At 47.8% G+C, this 21,767-nt stretch overlaps 2 protein-coding genes across 5 annotated transcripts in view; both read left to right on the forward strand.

Moving 5' to 3' along the window:
- SLC12A8 (solute carrier family 12 member 8) overlaps nt 1-6,210 on the forward strand; it is a 47,385-nt gene extending 41,175 nt beyond the window's left edge. The window contains exons 10-15 of the mRNA XM_072931988.1: nt 638-1,310; nt 2,133-2,230; nt 3,761-3,858; nt 3,986-3,996; nt 4,671-4,740; nt 5,111-6,210. Coding sequence (XP_072788089.1) covers nt 638-1,310; nt 2,133-2,230; nt 3,761-3,858; nt 3,986-3,996; nt 4,671-4,740; nt 5,111-5,276 — 1,116 coding nt within the window. The 3' untranslated portion in view covers nt 5,277-6,210. The remainder of the gene's footprint in view (nt 1-637; nt 1,311-2,132; nt 2,231-3,760; nt 3,859-3,985; nt 3,997-4,670; nt 4,741-5,110) is intronic.
- Nucleotides 6,211-14,007: 7,797 nt separating this feature from the next.
- The window catches only part of HEG1 (heart development protein with EGF like domains 1), a 51,408-nt gene continuing 43,648 nt past the window's right edge, over nt 14,008-21,767 (forward strand). Inside the window, exon 1 of one of the 4 annotated variants that reach the window (XM_030277121.4) lies at nt 14,008-14,470. In XM_030277121.4, coding sequence (XP_030132981.4) covers nt 14,287-14,470 — 184 coding nt within the window. In that variant the 5' untranslated portion in view covers nt 14,008-14,286. The remainder of the gene's footprint in view (nt 14,471-21,767) is intronic. The other 3 variants (XM_030277120.4, XM_030277118.4, XM_030277117.4) reach the window with 3 other exon arrangements.

Raw genomic sequence — 21,767 nt, forward strand, 5'->3', positions numbered from 1 at the left:
TAGGGCCGAGTGTCACCCCCGGCCTCCCCACCTGCCAGCCCCAGTGCTGCTTTCCCCACCTGCTGCTGGGCTGGGTGGGAGGAGGGGAGCCCCACCTGCAGAGATTTGGCAGCCCATGGGCTCAGCTGGGCTGCCTGGCAGGGCAGGGCCAGGAGCTGCTGATGTGCAGGTGGCACTGCTTCATGCAGGGCTTTTCCAGAGGCAGCACGAGGGAGCCTTTTGGGTAGGCAGTGATGAAGAGTCCTGTAGAATAATTACAGATGAGCAGTTAACTCTAATTAACACGTTTTATTGCCAGACTTCCCATAAGCCTCACAAAATGTCTCTGAAGGTTTATTGCTGCTTTAATGACATTGTTTTACCATGGAGATATGAGTGAGAGTGGATGAATTTACCAAAGACAAAGCTTGAATAAGGCTTAGGGATGAAGTGGGAGCTCAACAGCTTTTGGCTTCCAGTCTGTTCTTTAATTTCTTAGGCCTGTGAGCCTCTGTTTGCACATGCATGTATTTCATGACTAGGGGGGTACTACAGACAGCCCAGGTAACCACAAACGGCAGCTGAGCAAGTGGGGAATCCTCATGGCAAGGTTCATGGTTATTAATTTAAGTGTAATTTTGTTTTATTTATGAACTAGAAAGGCCCAAACAAGACTCCAGTGGCTGCGATTTGCTTAACAAGTCTCATCACCATGGCTTTTGTCTTCATTGGGCAAGTGAATGTTCTTGCTCCCATAGTCACCATCAACTTCATGCTGACATATATTGCTGTGGACTATTCTTATTTCTCACTATCCTTGAGCTACAACATTCAGCAGAAACCTGAAGAGACCCAGATGGGAACTGCTAGACCTGCTCATTCTTCCCAGCCTTTAATTTTCAACAAGCCCTCCAGCCATGCAGCAGATGGGGTAATTCAAAGCAGATCAAATGGCACGTTGCTGGAATTCAAAAAAGACATGGACCAGCTTTTTAAACCATTTTTTAGTGAGCCAAGTACTTGCAAAAGAGAAGGAGCTGAGAATTTAATCCAAAAGGGCAAACAAAAGAAGGCAAAGAAGCCAGCCAAGCAGACATTACGAGACAGCTTTCTCCTGGATCCCCATCACGATGCTCCCCTGGCTCAGGACAGCTGGGATGAGACCATGGAGCCCCGTGAGGGGCAGCAGGACGTGGCTGAGCAGGGCGGTCAGTGGGACGCAGCTCTGGGCTCATCACCTGCTGTGGGTGTCCAGCACATTCCCCGGAGGCTGGAGCAGAGGGAACAGCCCTGCAGTGAGGTGATGATGCTCCCTGGCCAAGGGGGAGAAGGTAATGGCTGTTGTTCAGAGGCAATTGTTTATAACCTTGGTCCTCCCAGTGCTTTCCTGAAGGCAGGCATGAAGCAAGCTTTATATGGGGCTGTCATTCGGTGATTCATGGCAATAATATCATTCATTCCAGGTGAGGGTAAAGTTCATTGCAATGCATCACAGGAGAAGTTCCAATGCAATTTCCCACAGAAGATTAATCACAGGAAAGGAGGCAGGACTAAATTTAGTGTTGGGTTGTTTACGATATACTCATAATTCTTCACAGGCATGCTGAATGCTGTGCATTAAAAAGGGCTTAGATGTATCTTGGGATTTACTTCATCCTGGTGTGGGGTAGGATGGTTGGAGCTGTGTGGCTCTAAAACTCAGGTGGTCCCCACAACACAAGTGGAGTCTGCAACTCAACGTCCATAGGTGAAGATCTGAATTTCTTCTGTTGGTGATGTGGGTATTTGATGCAGCACGTGTGCGTGGAGTTTCTCATTCCCAGTGCTGTAGTGTTTCATCTGCATTAGTCAGTTAAGCTTCCTAAACCCTTCTGAGGGAGGAAAGCATTATTTTTCTTATTTCACAAATTGTGAAACTGAGACAGAGCTAGACAGATGTAACCTTCAAATGGACTTAGTAACAGAGCTGGCAACTTTTTGGTTTTTTCCTTGCACTTCTTTTCAGTTTTCATTTTAGAGGTTTTGGTTTAACAGTATTATACCCAGCTGTCAGCTAGGACTTCTGCTTTGGTTCCTGGAATCTGGTAATTTAAAGTAGAGGAAAAAACCCCACATTATAGCTCCTTTCTATTTTTTTTTCCCGTTTTCTTTAGAATCATCTATAAAGCAACAAAATCCAGAACTAGGAATTCAGCAAATACCAGAAACCTTCTACTCCAGATTTTTCAGCCACTGGATTTCCTTTGCTGGTGTAAGTAATTTTATGTTATTTTGGGCAATGTTTTGTGACAGTAGAAAACAGAAGGACATTCATCACTGCAGTGTAAGTACTCCAGTACCTTAAATAATGGTTTTTGGTTCTCAATTCCAGGTCACCTGAACTAAATACTCAAGGTACCACACATCCTGCAGTTTTAATTCAGGGAAAGCCAATGGCATATTAAATTAAATAACAACAGGATAAACCCCAAACAAACAAGCTCCAACCCAACTCAAAAGTAGAAATTCAAAGTCTGGAGTCTTAGGACTTTAATGATGCATGGATGCATGGGGGGAAAAAAATCCATGTCCCTCTTTTCACTGTGTGCCAGTCTGCTTTTTCTTGCTGTGTAATGAACTGAGACATCATCTTCAAAGCTGTGTTGCTTTTGTTAATGGGCCAGTTTCTGCAAGCTTGGGGTGGGGTTTCATCAGTGCTGATACCAGCAGCCTGGCTATGAAATTCCATCTTTTGAGGAAGGAAAGAAGAGCATTCCTACAGCATGTTACTTTAAATAACTTTTAAATAGCTTCTGCCTCAGGTTGCTGAGAAGTTTAAGACACTCAAATTCATCTTGGGAAGATGGATTACTGGGCAGATGACAGGGAAAGGGTCAGATATGCATAATGAATGAGCCATGTGGCTTTGCTGCATGGATGAGGATTTCATAGCTGTGTATTAAATGTAACAAACCCACTCAAACCACCCAACAAACCCTGTTAGTTTAATTGTCAGATGGAGTTGGACACTTGCTTTTCAAATTCACCACTGCTGCTGCCAGCAGCCAGCTCCTGGTGAGGGGTCTCCCTGGGCTGCAGCACCAGGGTTGGGCTGGGAATGGTGGCCCCTCTTTAGGATGGCATCTTTAGGAAGTTGTGTGCTGATGCCATCTCTGGGTTCGTATCTATTGTGGCTCCCAAGTGCATGTCATGGCAGAGCCATCAGCTCTCTGCCTTTGCTGGGGAATTTGCTTATGGAGAGGATGGATGTGCTCGTTAAAGCAAACTTGGTTTCCTGTCAATAATCAGACTTGGGAAGAGGTTGCAACAAAGCTGGGTGGGGATTGACAATGCAAAATAAAATCAGAAGAGCAAAAATTTGATGTGTTTATTCATCCTGACTCCTCTCCCCTTTGCTCTCTCTCTTTGAGCTTCACTGATTGTGTCAGATGGGACCACTTTAGCCCTTTCTTTGTGTGCTGCCCCTTGCTGTTTCAAACATCTCCCATGGAGATGCTACCTCTGCCCCTGTTTGTATGCAACTTAAACCAAACCTCCTCCTGAGCTGGTGAGCCTCTGGGTACTTCTCTTGGAGAAGCAGAGGCCCACGCTGCCCCTGGGAGTCAGGGTAGCTCACTGGAGCTATGTCCATGCTGTAAGGTGACACTGTAAACCTGTGTTCACCCTCCTTTTGAGTGAGACCAAACAAGACTCCCTGTAACATGGAAACCTGAGCTTTGACTGTCCACATGGTCTTACCTCCCAGACTCTGGGGCAGCCCCAAACCATATCTTTCCAACAGGCAATAGTGTCCCTCATCATAATGTTTGTCATTCAATGGATCTACACCCTTGTCAGCCTGGGAGCAGCAGTTATTCTGTATTTCTACATTTTTTCTCTGTATTATTAAACCTGCTTAAAAATTAATTAAACTTTAATTTAACTTAATTAGGAATTGAGACTCTTGTGTTTAATACAATCAAACAGCCCTTCTGTCTGGAAAGGCTGGGAGACACTGGCCTGAGAGAAGCTCTGGACTGGGGGCTAGATGAAGACCTTGGGAGCAGAAATGCCCCAAGGGATGTATGGTTGACACATCCCTTCTCTGTCTTCCTCCCCAGCAGCCTAAGCCAAATCCAGCAGGTGCTGACAGGGTTTGGTTCTCCCTGTCCCTCACCATAAACTTCTCCTGCAGCTTGTGCTTCCAGCTCTGGCACTCCCCTGCCCCTGCAGGAACCCAGTGCAGGAAACTACTGAGAAACCAGAAAAGAAACCAGTGCTGGTGTGATAAGCTAAGCCTGCTCTCTATGGGGTCAGACAAGGGGAATTGAATGGTGAGACCACAGCCACCTTGGCTGAGGTTGGCTGAATGGCTCCTTCTGTCTCCCCATATCTGCAGTGGGGATTTTTGCAGTCCAGGGAGGGAAAGGTTCTGTGGTGGTGTCTGTGCTTTGCTCAGGTTTACTGGGGTTTAACAAGCTGTGGGGCTGGGAACACATATCTGTTCTCCATAGGAAATTTGGGTTCATACCTGGACAGTTGTTTAAAAGCCACAGCATGTAGGAAGACTGCAGGATTGTTCTCACTATCACAAACCCCTTGGGTACTGCAGGCTAATAACAAGCATGCTGATTTGAGATTTTATGCAAAAATTCAGTGGTGTAATGCTATTACATTAGAGAATTAGCAGCATACTGATTTCTTGTGCCTTTTCTCCATAGGAGCAGCAGCAAATTTCAGTTTCTTTGGCTGGATTAAGTCGGTTTTGATCACTTCATGCAGGTTGGTACCAGTCACTTGGCAGTGACCAACCCACTGCTTGTTGTTCCCATGACCCACTAATGAACATAGAGAGGGCTGGAAGAATTTACTTGCTTATTACCTTAAGCAGTCTTTCTGCCCCTTCTTGCATACTCAGAGTTATTCTTGCCTAATTGTAAAAAGGGCTGTTTGCTCCCATTAGCCACTTTTTTTTTTTTGGTGCCTTCTAAGAAAAATGCTTTCAGGTTAACTCTGTGCTTCCAAAGGGCGCTGAGAAGGATTTAGCTTCTTCTGGAATTCCCCTGCCTTGCTTGCACAACAGAGAGAGCATGGCTGGTGATGGATAACAAACAAGGGATGATTGCAGGCACCTCTGCTTCTGTGTTTGCAGGAGAAGGCCAACTCCCAGGGAGCAGATTGTGGTGACACCATCCTTAGCAAGAGTTGGCATGGAGACCCGGCAGCTCACCGAGGAGAACGCAGACTTCGCCTCGCGGGACCGCTATCACCAGTCCTCGCTCATCAGCAGAGAGCAATTTGGGAGCCAGTTCCAGTGAAGGACACACACACACACAGCAAAAATCAATCCATTACTTCAAAAAGCATTACAAGTGCTAATGGCTGCCACGGGTGCCTTTTGAAATACTTGAATATACGCACAAAGGATGTGAATTCCTATTTATGTATTTGAGGCTTGTTTGTTTATGCAACCTACAACATTAATGGGCTTCAAACCTTACCCAAACTGAGGGGAAAAAGTGGAAATGAAAAGGTCAGTCCAGGGAAGTGATGAGTTACTGAAGACAGCATAACCCTTTTAAGGAATTCAATTATAAGCCCTATTGAGTTCTAAAAACAGTTGCTGCTGTAAAAGCTTACAATACCCCATTTCAGATGTCCTCTGGGTGGCTGGGGACACTCTGCCTGGGAGCAGTGGCATTGACAGCAGGAGCTGGTGCCCCGCTCCCAGCTGTGTCACGGATGGATGCGACCTTCCAGGTCAATTCACTTCTCCTCTAGGCATGAATTTCCCTGCTTGTAATACAGTAATTTTCTACCTCAGCATTTCAATTACCAAGGTCTTAGAAAGTATTTTAAGACATTAGACAATAGGCCAGAATCAGTGGCAAGTACGAGAAGATTATGAAGTGTATTCACAACTGAAATCACACATTTAAATGCAGGATAATGACCTCTTCTGTAAAACTGTGAAATTATGTCTTAGAAGCTGTTCATAGTTATTTCCCACATCCTTTCTGATGTGAGAGCTGAGACCTGATGAAATAGCTGGGCCCACTTAGAGCATCTCCTGGCTGAAGGGACAGATGTCTCAGAATTGGTTTAGCAAAATAAGTTTACTCCCAGCACCACACATCAGTTCTGACATTATGAGGAGGGGAAATCACTGCCTTCCACTTTGTTTCATCCCTGATAATTTCAGACTTTTGATTATTTATTTCTCCTTCTGTGCAATAAAAGCCTGAGACACCAGGAACTCTTCTCCATCCATTCTGTGGGCACGCTCAGTGCCTTTGAGCACCATTCCACTTGCCAGTGCCCTGCTGTTACTGGGTGGGGTGGGTCCCATCCGATGGCCTGGCCAGCTGCACTTTCTTACAGAGGGAGGCACAGGAGGCTTTCTACTGACATGGAGAAAAGAGCCACCTTGGTGCACTGCAGAAAGTGTATTCATTTTTCAAGGTTGCAGGTCTTTGACTAAGCGCTTTTAACCTTAATTATCTCAATAGAGGCGAGAGGAAAGTTGTATTTGTGTGACCTGCTCTGACCCACCTCAAATTGGTCACTCAGTGTTGGAAACACCTTTCCAGGATTCCTTCCTGCCTGTTTCTTGCTGTTCATTTCCAAAGAATCTGAATCTGCTGTGTGGATTTTGGGCCCGTGTTGAAGCTTCTCCTGGAGCCAGTGGCTCCAGAGAGCCCTCCCTGTGCTCATAGCATCCTCAACCTTGGCAGATACCCTTGTTGTGCAAACTTCAAACACTCCTTGGTGCTGCCCCACTGCTGGCCTGCTGCTTGGTGCTGTGTTACATTTTCATACCTGACCATAATGCCATTACTGTAAAATCTTGTATTTCGCAAAGTCTGCTCACATTTGTGGTCCCTTTCCTCCCAAGTCAATGATTGCTCAGCCCAACATTTCTCTGCAACTTGAACAAAAGAAAACTCCAGAGCATGGCATGAAGAGATTAATAGGCAGAAATTCCTAGGTAGCTTCTTTAATTTAATTACCTTCTTAAAATAAGACATGAGTTAGGAGATCCAGAGAGGGAGGGTGGGGAAGGTCCTTGGCTGTGTGTCTCACTCACTGAGGAGCTGCACTGGTTGAAACCAGATAATTTGGTGGAGAATGTTTGCCTCTTCAACACTGGCCCCAAAACCAGGATGTGATGGGCCCTTGGTCCCCCTTGGTCTAGCAATACTGGGAGGAGGTCCCACAGCTTTGCTTTCAGCGAGGTGTGCAGCAGCTGTCCCCTTCTCCTGCCACCACTGTCCAGCAGCCCTTTGCACCTGAGCATCCTCTGGAGACATTCTAGTTGTGTTTGTGTGCTGGTCAAGCCTTTGCTGGCTGCCAGGGAAAGGCACCATGCTGTGCCACGCAGGGGTCTGGGGAGTGGACATCTGGAGGGCTCTGGGCTGCAGGGATGGGGTGTGCCTTGGTGTGTCTGGAGAAAGGCAGCAGTGCTGGCATCAGCGCTGGATGCCTCTTGCTGCCCTTGAGCCCTGGCAGTGGAGGGAATGCCCTGCAGAGCAGAACCCCACTGTTCCAGGGGGTTCTGGTCTTTGGGCTCCATGTGCTGCTGCTGGAGAAACTCTGCCACCACAGCAGGAGGCAGCTCCTTCCATCACCTGGTAAGCACAGGCACCTGCTCCTTCCCTTGTAGCTGCAGGGAGAAATGCATGGCACAATCCTTGCTCCATTTCAGGTTAAGAGTGCAACAATCTTCCTGGGTAATGCTTGGAAAGGGACATGCTGATCTTCCCTGGAGCATTAGCTCTGGTGTAGCTAATGGTAAGGGTGGCAAGAAGCCTTCTTTTAGCACCAGGGAGTCTGGGCAGCATTGGAGACCCCATGAGACACTACAGAAACACAGGGCTTTGCACATCAAGGAAACTTTTCCACCAGGAAAGAAAGCAAGCAAGCAGTTGTACAGCTAAATATCATGGTGTCACTTCAAAAATGGATGTAGTTTTGGTAGCGCTCTAAAAAAAAATGGGTGAAATTAGGTGGGCAGGAATTTATCATCTTCACATTTAGTGGCTGAAGGGAAGAAATGTGGGTGGGGACTGTTCCTGTGAGTGGTAATATGCTGCTTTCATCCTGTGAGAGCCCAGCTGAGCCTCCACATGCTGGGAATTTCATGAAGCTTCAGGTTCCCTGAACGTGAGTTTGGGACCCAGCTCTGAGCAGATGCCTCGTTGTATATCAAGGCTGCAGTTTGGCTAATGTAATTATGAAAAAAGCCTTACTGTTTTTTAAGCCATGTGAGCTTTTTTATAATCTACAATTATTTTCCTTTTGGTTTGAAATGTGATATTTTTAGTTATTATTATTATTACTATAATTCCAGAAATGAAAATGTTCTGCAATGGGTCAAGGTGTGAAAACATTTGTTTTTGAGAGAGATGGGGATAATGGCACACAGTTTGGTTCTTTTTGAAGGCTCCAGCTGTAAACTGGTGGCTCTACTTTTGATGTTTTCCTTTGCAGAGCATACAAACACAGAAGGCAGGTGGGGATGAATATTTTATTACTTGCCTGGAAGCTCATGCTGCATTTATGATTCCTTAGCATTAAGTGGGTGCAGAAATTGGAATTTTATGCCTCAAAGAACTTCCAGCACAAATAGTCAGGACTAAGAATGGGCAGAAGAAAAGTGAAGCTTTGTTGTGATATTGGCATTAAGAGACAAGTTTCTCTTGTATAAATTGGTATAAATTGTCATCCACCTGAATCTGTGGATCTGTGTCCCATTAGGAGTCTGCACAGGGCGAATCAAGCTCATTAAATCAATATCTTAGCTCAAACTTGTCTTTTTTTTTACTCTCCTCTTGGCTCTCTTGACCAGCCTTGAGTTTCCTTCAGTGGTTATTGCTGTGTATGGTGGCCAAAATATCACACACCTGCCATGGTGACATCTTCACAGCAGATAGTTGTGACCACAGCGTTGAAGCAGCAAAGAAGGGTGACAATATGAAATTATGCTTGTGTGCATGGCTGAATTAAGGCACAGGGGACTTTCCGTGCCTTGCGAGGTTGTTTGCTCACACCTATGTGGCTCTAATTTAGATTCAGGCAGGCGGAGTTTCTTAAACAGCATCATACTTACACCTGCAAGGTCAGAAGAGGTTTGCTGAAGCACAAGAGCCAGCCTAGGATTAGCATTTAGGTTAGAGGGAAATGGAAGTTATTTGAATTATTGCCCTTACATGGTGAATTTTAGAGAAGGTAATTACAGGGATAAAAGAGAGGAAATATTGTAGACCACCTATAAATTTGTTAGCTCTGTATGAAAGTGGAATGTAACACACTTGTTATGTTCTGCAGTGGTGTCTTGCTGCAACCCAGATTTGGCACAGCATCCCTTAAACCTGAGACAAGGTGAGACCTCAGCGGTAACAGCCTTAAAAGCTATGGATGAGAGGCTCTAGCAGCAAACTGCAGGCTAAAAATAAATCACTTTAAAGCCCATACAGCACAGGAGAGGCTCCTTTCCTTTCTGCCTTCTGCTCTTTGTGGCTTTTTTCACATGATTTTTGTATTCATATCCCCCAATACCTAGGATTTGCCCTCCTTATGCAAGAGCAAACAGAACCATGGGTGCTCCCAGAAACTTAGAGGAGCACAGTAACTTTATTGCATCCAAGTGTCCCTTCTAAATTTCACTGGGGGCTTCTTTCCAGATTTAAGGGCACTGCTCTGAAGTGTTTAGCTCAGCTCCACAAATTCTGGGTGTGCTTCAAACCAGAGCTGGCTGAAAAAGGTCCTAAAAGAAATAAATAAGAAATTTAGAATTGCTTCTTCTCAGATAGATTTGAATGGCTGATTTATTTTTTTCCCCCAGAAAATATGGGATTTTTTTTTTTTTCCAGTGACAGGATTCAAAATGCAACATCATTTCATGTTGTGCATTTTTCTGTGAGGGATGAAGAGGGATCACAAGACCCGTATCCTGACCTCCAAATGTCAAATATCTGGAACAAGCTGCTTCCAATGAAGGTACAAGGCAAGCAGTTTTTGTTAAATCAATAAAATACAACCACCCCCAAAATTTCAAGAATAATGGTCACATATTAAGTGCCTTTTGGATGATTGGTATCCATAAATGGATGGCTTGTGACATCAAGAGGAGATGGGAAGGTAATTAATTACTCAGGAGCTATTTGTCTGCTTTGGAAACTCAGGGCTTTTAATAATAAATTCCAGGAGGAGAAAATATTCACTTTGTACCTTAATTCATCATCAGCTTAAAACTTGTCTGAGGTTTATGAGCCTGATCCAAGTTTTGGACAGATCTGGGATGAGTTTCAAGGGAGCTGCAGGAGTTTCATGACATGGGCTGTGCCGTGGAAGGCTCCTATGGAACCAGAGGGAAGGGATCGGTCACTGTAATCCTCATAAGGTGCTACAGAAATGCCTCTTCTGCAGAGACTCTTGTGGCTTTTTGGGATTTTGGACCAAAACAATGTAGAAACCAGCAAATTTTGTCACATGTCTCTAGCCCCTCAATCTGGAAAATGGGAATCAAGATGAAATAAAAACACACTCTGATTTTCCTCCCCCAAAACAAGGTGATGGGCAGGTTTCGATTAATCAATATCAATAATGTTTTATACATAGCTTTGTTAGAGGTTTCCCGTGTTGATGAGGTTGTTTGTTTGTTTTTAACTCCTTTGCTGTGTGTGGAATGTGCTGCTTGCTTTCAGATGAAGTGTTAAATGTGTTCTGTCCATAATTTGGGGAGGTGTTTGAGGTCACGGCCTCTTTCAGGAGGATGCTGTGGCATTACTCGACATCAGGCTTTGCTGGGCTCATCTGGCTCCTCAGCCATAATTTCATGCATTTAAATCTCCTGTTACAAGGAGGGTTTGGAGCAGCCCTTGGCCTGGAGCTGCCCTGGAAGCAGCATCAGCAGGATGCAGCAGTGGGGCGTGTGGCTGTGCCATGGGGATAAACAACTCCAGCACCACATGGGGAAAAGCCAAGTGCTGGTGGCCTTCACTGAGAGCTTGTGCTCCACCTTCATCCTGCAGCAGTTCTTCCTTTTCCCATCACTGAAGCTTCTTTCCCAGCCCCCAAGGAGGGTGTCAAACTCATCACATGGGTGGCAGGGTTGATATCCCCTCCACACTGCCATCCGCAGCTCCAACGGGTAAAAGAGTATTTTTTTAATAAAAACCAACAAAGTGAGGTTTTTCCTCTGTTGTTTACACGTGGCTGTTGAAACTGGAGCTCAAAAATATCAGTCATAAATTGACTCCTTATATTCCTTATGAAACCCTGAAGGTAGGAATAAAAGATAAGACGGCAGGAAAACACAGTAGCTTTACATTTACAGGCACTAAACCTTGACAAATCAGACACCTGTGGGGGAAGGGACTTCATTTGGGAAGTCTGAAACTGCCTGAATATTGGTGTTTCCTTTCCAGGTGCTTGTAAATAATGTGCTGCTCATGCAGCCATGATGGAGGGAGGAGAGAGATTATTTTCTGATGGTGAGTACTGGTTTAGGCCCATGGGTTCACACCTGTGGGGCCTTTGCTGGGGCTGGTGAAGGCAGCTCACCACTGCCATGGTCTTCAGAGGCTGCAATGGCATTCCTGTCCCACCTGTGCTGAGCTCTGCCAGGATATGGCTCATCCAAGGGCAGCAGGGGCCCTGTGGCCAGTGTTTCCTGCTGCTGGCTCTGCACTCAGGCACATGGTCCTCATGGTCACCCCTGCCATGGCCACAAGCGCCCTGTCTGGTTCAGGAATGCAGCAGGTCTGGCAGGTTTAATGGCAGTTTTTGGGAGGACATCAGCTACCCCCTTCCCCCATGCCCAGAGGGGGTTAATTCAGCTTTCCCTGCTTTCCTAGCTAGTGGCACTGCAGGGTGGCGGTGCCACAGGGGCACCATGGGGGAATGGGGAGATGGAGCCATTTGATACCAACATGGGTTGTTCTGCAGAAGTGTTTGTTTTGCATTTGCCTGTGTCTGCTATGGCTCTCCATGGGCCTGTTGAGTGAAACAGTAGGAAGAATTTATTGAGACCGTTTTGGAAAAGCATTTGATACTGTGCTTCCTGCTTGTTGGGTTTATAGCTTGGAAGATTGCAGTAAGAGTGGGGAGCTGCTGTGTGGCTTAGATGTTAGAGAAGTCTCTTGGAGAAGGCAGAGAAAAGGGTGTGAGCTCTGGTCTTGTTATTAGGGCCCTCAGGCATGAGAGTGAGTGGATGGGAGAGCATCCATTTCATGTCAGGGTGAAGTTTGGCTTTCATTTGCTCCCTGCAGCCCTGAGGATGCATCCTTGAGAGGATCAGAGAGGTTTCTGTGGTCCTGCTGCCTTACCTGTATTGCAAAGTTAAAAGTGTCAGATTTGCTGTTTGGCAAGTGTTTCTTTCTAGGGACTAACAAAACTTTCTAAAGAATCATATTTATTACTTAACTATCTTAGGAATTGATAGCATGGAGTCCTGTATTTCATGTATAAAGATATCCCCAAGTGTTTGAGCTGCTGCATTGCACTACCTGTGCCATCTCCCAAAGTATCAAAATACTTTACAACTCTTCCCCTGAGCTTTAGCTGTGTATTTGTCTCTCTGTCTTATTGAGACAGAAGCTTTGTTTTGCAGAACTATTCTATACAAAATGTGTAAATACCTGGACACAGAACGAAGAAGCCTAAAAACGTCCTGTGTAGATCAGGTACCTTGGTGCTGCCTGTGGCATCTGGGTCACTCCATTTGCCAGGACTGGGGTGCTTAGTTGCATGACTTAAGCATAATCGTGATTGGTTTGTGCTTCATGTCCAAAACTGACCAGACTTGACTTGTTCCTTGGGGTTAGGCAAATTTGAAGCAAGAAGATGGCAAAAGCTGTAGGGAGTAGACTAGAGCATGGATTGATAGAGGGATGCCTCAAAGGTGGCCCTCCCAGGGCTTTCATCCATGATTATTCAAGTACCAGAATGAGGATTTCTGAGAGTGGCGTGGGAAGGTTCGGGGAAAAAACATTCACACGCGAGAGAAAAGCCCAGGAGCAGAGGAGAGTGAGTTCTGTCGGGGTAAAGCCAAGGCCATTAGCGTGCTGGTGTGGGCTCATCAGTGCCACCTCTTGGGTGGAAAGAGGCTTCCAGGAGAGTTTGTGAACGTCAGCCACCGACTTCTGCTTTTGGTGAAGAGCAAACCAGGCAGCGGGGGGCTGTGGGCCGGAGCCCGTGCTTGTTGGAGGCTGCAGCCGTCCGGACGTGGTGAGTTGTCACCAGCCACCCTCCCCTTCGGAAGGTCGGGTTCTGCTTGGCTTGTGGAAATCAAGTCTGATTCTGAAGCAGCTCGAGGGAAAAGTACAGAGCCCAGGAGCGACTCGAGGGGAGAGGCTGGCCAGGACAGGTTTGTGTTCCCCGCAGACGGAGAGCCCAGGGGGACCCGAAACCTGCGCATCGGGATGTTGGCAGCGCCGGCAAAGCCCAACCCACTGCTCTGCGGCGTGCTCTCTCCCAGAACTAGGAGCATGAAATTATGAAGGGGAATTTCAGAACAATGAAGGGAAATCCTTTGCCTCCCGTACAGCCCGGCCTGGGAAATTCACCACTGCCAGAAACCGTACCCTCAAACGCTGCTGCTGGCGTTTGAAAGGGGGGTCAGCTTTATAACCAAGAAAACAGCTGAAGTTACTTGTCAAAGACTTGATTTAGATGGAATTTAAGTCGGGGGCTATGCAGGCGGGAGGGGGTGACCCAGCCCTGCGCGCTGCCCGCGTTGAACCGCGGAACCGAACCGGGATCTCTCCGCCAGCGCCGCGGAGGGGGCAGCGGGGTCGTGCTCGCCCGGCGCGCCTGGGAGACGCAGCAGGAAAAATAAAGTAGAAGTAAAAAGAAGCGTTATTATTATTATTACTACTGCTAATACTCCTACTGATGCCGCAGCCAGCCGGGCGAGGGAGCGGGCGGCCCGACGGCTGCGCGGGGCGGGAGGGGGCGGCCGCTGGGGGCCGGGCCGGGCCGGGGTGGGGGGGCCGTGGGGAGCCGGGCCATGCCGAGCCGAGCCGAGCCGCGGCTGGGTGATGTCAGGCTCGAGGAGGAGCCTCCGCCGCCTGCCCTTTTACTTTCGGGCGCCGGCACTTGGTCGCAGGCTGCTGCCGCCGCTGCTGGCCGGGCCCCCCCTCACCCCTCCGCTATGGGCACCCCGTACTTTTAAGGCGCCGCCCCGAGGCGGGGGGGGGGCACGGGGAATTCATTAAAAATCGCTATTTACGTGGTTATTCATTGCCCCGCTCCGGGTATGTGAACAACCAACCCCCTGCCCCCCCCCTCCCCCCCCCGCCTCCCCTTCCATCCACCCCCAGCGCCATGCCGGCAGCCTGCACCCTGCTGCTGCTGCTGGGCTTGGGGCTGGTCCCGCTCCCACCGGCCGGGTCGCTGCCCCTCGCTTCCCCGCGGCGTCTTCCTCCACCTCCCCCTCCTCCTCCTCCGTCCCGAGGCCGTCTCGGCCGCCCTTCCTCGCTTCCCGCCGCGGGACACGCCGGCAGCCCGGGTGAGTGCCCCGCGATGGGGATGGGGATGGGGATGGGGATGGGGATGGGGATGGGGTAGGGACGGGATTTCGGCCCGGCGGCGGAGAGTGCGGGGTCCGCATCGTGCGGGTCTCCCGTGGCGTGGGACCCCGCGCTCTCCCCACAGCATCGCGACTGTGGCTGCTGAGCATCCCGACATCACCCAGAGCTCAGCTGAGAAGTGTAGCACTCCCCTCTCCCCCAGTTCCTTTCCCTTTTTAACCTTGCCCAGCTCATCGTCCTACAGACAACTGCTTCGGTGGGCGAAGGTTTGGGATGGGAACGGTGGGTGGGAAGGTGTAAACACGCTGTAGCTGTGCGGACTGACTGGAAGGCGAGTGGTGGAAACTTCACCAAAAAACTTTGAGAAAGGTTTTGGGAGGCACCAGGAGTACAGTCTACATGTGTCTACCCATCCAGGTAGGAAACTGGGTACGCTTGTAGGTGGTCTTCAGGGTCTGGGTTGCCTCCTGCTTGTTTCCAGAAATGCTCTCATCTCACCTTAGGTACTGACCCCTATCAGGTGTGGGGACAGATGCTATCAGCTCTCTATAAGTACCCTCTTTTTCTATGTCGCCTACAGACTGTCAGATTAGTCACGTATAAAGTCAAATTTTTCCTTGCATGCCACATCTACGGTGCTATTATCAAAAGCAATGCCTAGTTTCGTGCTTTACAGATTGTGCTGAATTTGGTTTCAGCACAGGATAAACCTTGTTTTTCCCAGAACAAGCAGGGATGTTTCAAGTGTCATTCAGTATACTGGCTCACTTACCAAAGAAGGCACATAGCTCTAAGGATGACTAATGCTCAATGAGTTTGGAAAGCACTGAGTGTCTGCAGGTGGTATAAGGAATCCAATATGTCAAATTAATCCTGCGTAGGTTTTAAGTGTGTTTTAGGATTCTTTGCCTGCCTGAGCTGGACTGTCAAATTTTCTCTTTTAATTTCTGATGTGGAGAAAATATTGTGCTTTGGAACTTGGGGTTTAGTTGCCTGGAGTGGAGCTGTACAATTTCAGGAAATGTGACAAAACTACATTATTTTAGTTTTCTTCACAAACCCAAGGCATGCCTATGTAGGATGTATCCACACTAGACCAATGTATAGCTAAGGATATCAGCTGGAATGTATCCTGCAGTGGATTAGAAAGCTCCTAACTATCAGTGCTTGTGAGAGCAGCTTTGTGACTAGGATACTGCATGGAAATGAAGGAGATTTGGGTCTGTTCCCAGCTCAGCTACTTCTTTGTGCCACTCCAAGTATCAGTTTGCCCTCCAAACTGGGAGAGAATAATGCTATCTTACCTGCTACCAACCTTGTGAAGATAAACTCTGCAACTTGCTAGCAAACTGCTCACCTATTATTTGATGGAAGCTGTGCAAATTACTCAGTGGACATAAAAAAATATTTAATTTCATCTCAACTTTCATTCTGGCATCTTTTCCTGTGACCTTGATGACTCCTGAGAGTCAGTAGAGGAATGCATTTCCTTTGTTAAGAATCTGAAAAGCTCGAACTATCTGTCCACATGTTGGAAAAGCCATTTGTCAGGCCACCGGTGCCTGGCTGGCTGGTTCAGCAGTGAAGGCTTTGCTCCGTGCAGCCAGTGCTCAGCAGCTACAGGTGCTTGTGAATTATGTCAGCCACAGCCAGAAGGAACAGGGCATGCAGTGAAGGAGTGATAAATAGCCCAGCAGTAGCTCACTCCCCAGCAAACGGCATCATGAATTACACGGGGTCCTGACAGCTGCGATTCACTCGCTGTTAGCTCCAGCTCCATGCCTGCCAGTCAAGGGAATTGTCTGGTGTTACAGGAGCAGGCTGGGGAATCTCCTCAATCACCCTCAGGTTGAGTTGCAGACTCCTGAGAAATCGGTTTGTGTCGCCACTGCTCCTGCCTCTCGGAGACATTTTCCGTCTTTGAAAACATTTCCTTGACGTGGGGGGATCATTTCTTGCAAACCCATCACCCTGGCACTACCAGGAAATGAAGATTACATCTCCCTTTGCGGCAGTCTGAGGCTGGGTGGCAAAAGCCCTTTCTCAGCAGGGCTTAGTGAGCAGATGGTGAGGCAGTGGGTGTAGAAATGGGCTTTTGAGTCTCTCACAAAGCATGGGGCAAGGGAGCAGGGCTGCCCTCGCAGCCTCACTGCCTTCCCAGCCGGCTTGTGCCTCAGCCTGCATCTGCCACCCTCCCTGCCAGACCCTCTGTGGGCTTGTCTGCTGAGAGGTGAGGACAGACGGCTTTAGCCTGTGTTTGTAAAAAAAAAAAAAAAAAAAGGTGAAGTAGGAAGCAAGAAAGCTGGTGACAGTAAAGTTAAAGCATTATCAAATCGCTCCATGAGATCTCTTCTGGCAGCTACTTCACATGGGCACTGAGGGAGCTGAAGGGCACTGTCTGCCACCCACCTGGCTCAGGGCAGGGTTTGGTTACGAGCTCTGTCCTCCTGCAGGTCTTAGTATTTCAGGTTTCCCATCTGTGAAATGGGAATAATTCCAGTGACACCACAGGGACAGCAGAGGTAACACTGAAACCCTGACAAAGTCACTGTGACTGGGGTCTCCCTGTTCCTGCTGTTTCCCTTTTCCTGCTGCTCCTACCCACACAGATGCCCTGCCTCGGTGCCCAGCACAGCAAGGAGCCACTGGCAATAGGCTTTCCCTGAGAAGCTGATCTGCTTTCCTGCCATCTGTGTCTGTCCTTCTGTCCCTGCTCCCTCTCTCCCATGGCAGGTGACACCTTTCTATGTGGCTTCCCTGGTGGGAGCGCTGGCAATGAGGTGTGAAATTGCCTGAGAAGGAACCAGCTTTAGTCGCAGCTGAGATTTAGGCTGGCTGCTGGGAGAAACTTTGCAGAACTCTTAGGAGGGGTAAACAGTCTGTATTTATTTATGTGTATTTTAAAATTTGTGTCTGAAACTTTTTGTGTGAGGAAGAAGCAAAGTTAGGAGCGAGGGAAGAAGATGCTGAGGATGTTTGTTTGCACAAAGGTATGGTGTTGCCTCCAAACCTACATCACATTTTGCAGTACGTATTTTGTGGCTCCTGAGGGCAGAAGCTCAGCTCTCCCTGCAGCCACACTGATGCAAAAAGGTGCATCTGTGTGCACTGATGCTGCTCTCTAGCTTTGATGCAGTTTCAGGTGAGAGTGGGTGGTGCAGGAAGGATGCTTCCTCCCCCTGTGGTGCAGGGACAAGGAAGGATTGCCTTCCGTGCCTCTGCGTCACTATCAAAGGCTGCAGGGTTTTCCTGTCTCAGGCATCTTTGTTGCTCCTCTGTGAGCTCTAAGTGGAATTGGTTGGTGGGCTGTGAACATGAACTCCCTGGGGTTGTATGGATTTACCTCTGCTCCTTTGTGTACATAATTTAAAGCAAAAAAGAAAAGAAAAGGAAGAAAAGGCATTTCAGAAACGGAGAAAGATTGGAGATCAGCTTTCCTGCATGTTCCCCATCTCAAGCCCTGGAAGGTAGCAGGGTTGTCCACTGAGCAGCTGGGTTCACATCAATTTGTGGAAGCACTTTATGTGATATTGAAGTGCTAAACGAGTAGTCTGAGAGATAACTGTGTGACCTGGCAGGCAGGGAGCACACAGTGGTGAGCACTGATTGACATGGCCCTGAGCAGTGACCGCATGTGCAGAGATGTGAGCAGGCAAGGGGAGAGCTGCCCACTACTGGGCTCCCACAAAGTCTGATTTCCCAGTCCCAAGACACCAGTGCCAGCCTGTGCCCATCCAGCAGGTGTTGGCACACCACTTTGGAGGGATAATTTAACTTCCTTCATGTTTTTCTTGTGGCTGGGGGGACGAGGGAGATGGGCCATTGCTGCCACGTTGGCAGGGGCTGGTGCCAGCCTTGCTGGTGCATCATGGATGCATTCCTCAGCAAATATTCTTTTCAGTATCAGAAGTTGCAGATACTGATCTGTTTAGAGGAGTGTGGTGTTTTCTGGGACAACTTGTTTCCTTCACCTGCTCTTACAGATACCACTTTTTGGGCTGCCAGTCAGAAACTCTCCATGACTGAACTCTCAAGCTGTTGTGTGTGCTCCATCCTCCCTCCATTCTCCTCATCCTGCTCATCTGCAGGGAGCATGTCAGAGCTGCTGAGACTGACTCCATCGCCACCACATCCCTCAGAGATGGCAGACGATTTTGCTCATTTAACAGAGGGGTTATGATGCCAGGTTAGAAAGGCTGTTATTTTTGGTGGTCATAGTGAAAATGAATGGATGCTGCTGTTCACCCAAAATGCAAAACATGAAACTTTGTAGCATCGGTCTGGTTGTGTTAGTTTTAATGAAGCATTCATCCATGCTAACAAAATAATCCCAACAAATACAGAACTATTTCAAATAACAAGCTAATCAAGCCAATAAAACCTGTCAGTACAGCGATAGTGGTTCAGTGCTGTGATGCAGAGATTAAGGCACCACCAGTGTCCACAGCACTTCTGGAGCTGCTGCCAGAGGAATCTCCTGGCTGGCGCTGTGGGTTCCCCATCCATGGGAGCTGTGTGCCTTTTCCAAAAATAAGGATAGCTACAGAGTGGCAAGGTTTAGCTGTGGCTGAGCCTGCTGACTTTTTACAGCACAGAAATGCTGTCTTTCTGCCCCTCTCCGTGCCATTCCAGCCACCTGGGGTGCTCCAGACAGGGCTGCAACTCCTGAAATACCCCCAGAGAAATAGTCTGGAGCTGGACAGATTGTAGATAGTGCAAAACCTCTGGATTCTGGCTTTCCTTCCTCACGTAGTTTCAGAAGGGTTTGTCTTGGTATGGAGGGGTGAGGAGTCTGAGGGTGTCAGGATATTTCTAGGCAGACAAACAGCACTGCTGAAACCTGGGCTGATCCTCTCGGATGTGCACAGAGCTCCTCTGGAAAGAGGCAGGGCCAGATCCTGGCACCTGCTGTGGTATCTCTCTGCTGTTGAAATGGTGCAAAGCAGCAGTTTGACCAGCTGGAGTGTCGGAAGGTGCTCCAAGAGAATCAAAGGTTGGTAGTTTGGAATATTCCCTTGGAAATGCTCAATACAAAATCCACAGTCTGTAGCTTGTGAGCAAGCTTGTCACGAGGCCTGAATACTCCAACCACAGGTCCCGTTATTTACATTCAATTGAAGATGTAGGTCATACAATAGGTTTTTTCTCTTTCCTGAATGGCTTAACACAGAAGGCAGAATCCAATTTTCAGTGGCAGCAGACCTGATTACAAATTCAAATTTTTATTTTTTTGAGCAGTTTTTGCAACATTTGCATTGTAATTTGCTGTTTCTGTAAAGATGAGATGTTCATTTGCTGGGATATTCATCCAGAGGAGATGCAAGAGGGCTACAAGCACAGGCGTGGTGAAAGAATGAAGTCTGTGGGTTCCTCTCAGGAGGAAATGGTTTTGTCACATCTGGCACCTCTTCTATCCCACCATTTTCTGCATACATGCAGCTGATGTGTGTGCACCCATCACCATATATTTTTAAATGCCCGGCTGTTATATATTTAACATCCTGCTGCTTCAGCAAGGGGCACAGTTCATGCAGAGTCTGCGTTCATCCTTTCAGGCTGAAATCATTCACATCTGAGGACAAGGAGAGAATTTTCCCACCCAAAAGGGAAATGATGTTGCATTACTGAGCAACCAGCCCAAGTAATAATATAATCTTAGAAAAATGCAGTTCCCTTGAGTAAAGGAAGCTCTGTAAACTTCAGCTCCTCCAAGCTGTTAGTGTAGCTGTTGCCTGCACTGTACTAACACTGCTGTCAGACCTGGTTTACTGAAGTGCTCTGCAGAGAATAGGGGAAAAAGGGGATAGGAACCAGCTCCTATGTGAGAATGAGAACCTCTTGTAGGATCTAAGTACTGTGAGGTATATAATACAGATTTTAGGACCTTGGGTTATATCCCTTATTTGGCGTTAATTTGATTTTTGTCTCATCTGGGTGCTGGAGAGGGTGATGGCCACTTATGGTCATGAAGTCTTGGAGAAGGGACGGGCAGAGCCAGGCTGAGCACAGGGATCAGCTGGAGGAAGGTAAAATAATGCAAGGTTTTCACTCACTAGGCTCAAAAGCCTGTGGTTTGTTCTCTTCTGCTTGCCAGGGGATGTGTGGCATTAGTGAATGCTGTGCCTTGTCTTGGGCTCTGTGGGTGCTGAGTGTGTGCAGGTCCCAGGGCCAGGGCCTGGACTGAGCCATGGGCATCCCCCTTGGTCTGGGTGCAGCAGCTCTCCAAGCTGGACAGTCACTGGAGCCTTCTTTTCTAAAGTGCTGGTCTTCACAAAACCTGTAGGAGCCTGCTGTCTTGGAGGTCTCTGCCTTCCAGGCTAGTTTGTTTTAATGTATGAGAACAAACAAAACTGTCTCAGGAGCTTCATCCTTTCAGAAACCAGTATAAAATGCATGAGATATAAAAATATAATTTTAAAAGTGCCTGAAATGCATAAACAGGGTGTAATAACCTACAAACTGTTGCTGTTCCTGTGCTGCTTTCCCCATCCCTCCGTGGCTTTGGATGGAATTAGTTCCAGTTGCCTGTCCTCTGTGCAGGCAGGGCTGTTGAGGAGGGTTATATCTACTTTTGCATCTGCTGTGCCCTTGACTTGGAGTCATTTGATAAATAGGTTTGCAGTTGGTTACTTAAGCATCGCCCAAGCTGCAGTCAGCATCTCAGCTGTGGGCGAGGGAGCACTGCTGCCAAAAGTCAGGATCTGTGTCAAAAGCCTCGTAAGATTTTGCTTTCTATAAAACCCCAACTCCTGGAGTTGTCATTACAGGAAAATCACTTAGAGGGGTAGAAAAAGAGTGTCTGGCTGTTGAGGTGGTAGATAAAAAAGCCTGGAAACTATTAGCTGCAAAGATAGGAGTCACAGAGGAAGCCCAGGTTGGGTTTATTTAAAAATACCACTAGCTCAAAGCTGGTCTCCTGAAGCTTTTGTGTCCAGACAGAAGGGTTGTTTCAGACACACCTGCTTGGCAGGGCTCTGCCACTGCATCTGCAAGAGGAGTGCAACCCTCTGCACTGTCCTGCTTTGCTAGGGGAAGAGAGGGAACTCAGCAGGAATGTCGAGGGCAAACCCAGTTGTTCTCTGTCCAGCTCTTTGAATACCTTGTGCAAGCACCTTGACCTTGGTGGATTGACTCTCCACTGGGAAAAACAAGCTCCATCTGCCTTGTCACTCTTTGCAAGGTCATGGAGCTGGGAGGACTTTTAAAACAGCTTCTGCAGCATTCTGACTGTGCTCTGGCTGAGGGTGATCATATCACTTACACTGTCACCAAATG

The sequence above is a fragment of the Taeniopygia guttata genome, chromosome 7 (genome assembly GCF_048771995.1).
Source record: "Taeniopygia guttata chromosome 7, bTaeGut7.mat, whole genome shotgun sequence".
Taxonomy (NCBI): Eukaryota; Metazoa; Chordata; class Aves; order Passeriformes; family Estrildidae; genus Taeniopygia; species Taeniopygia guttata.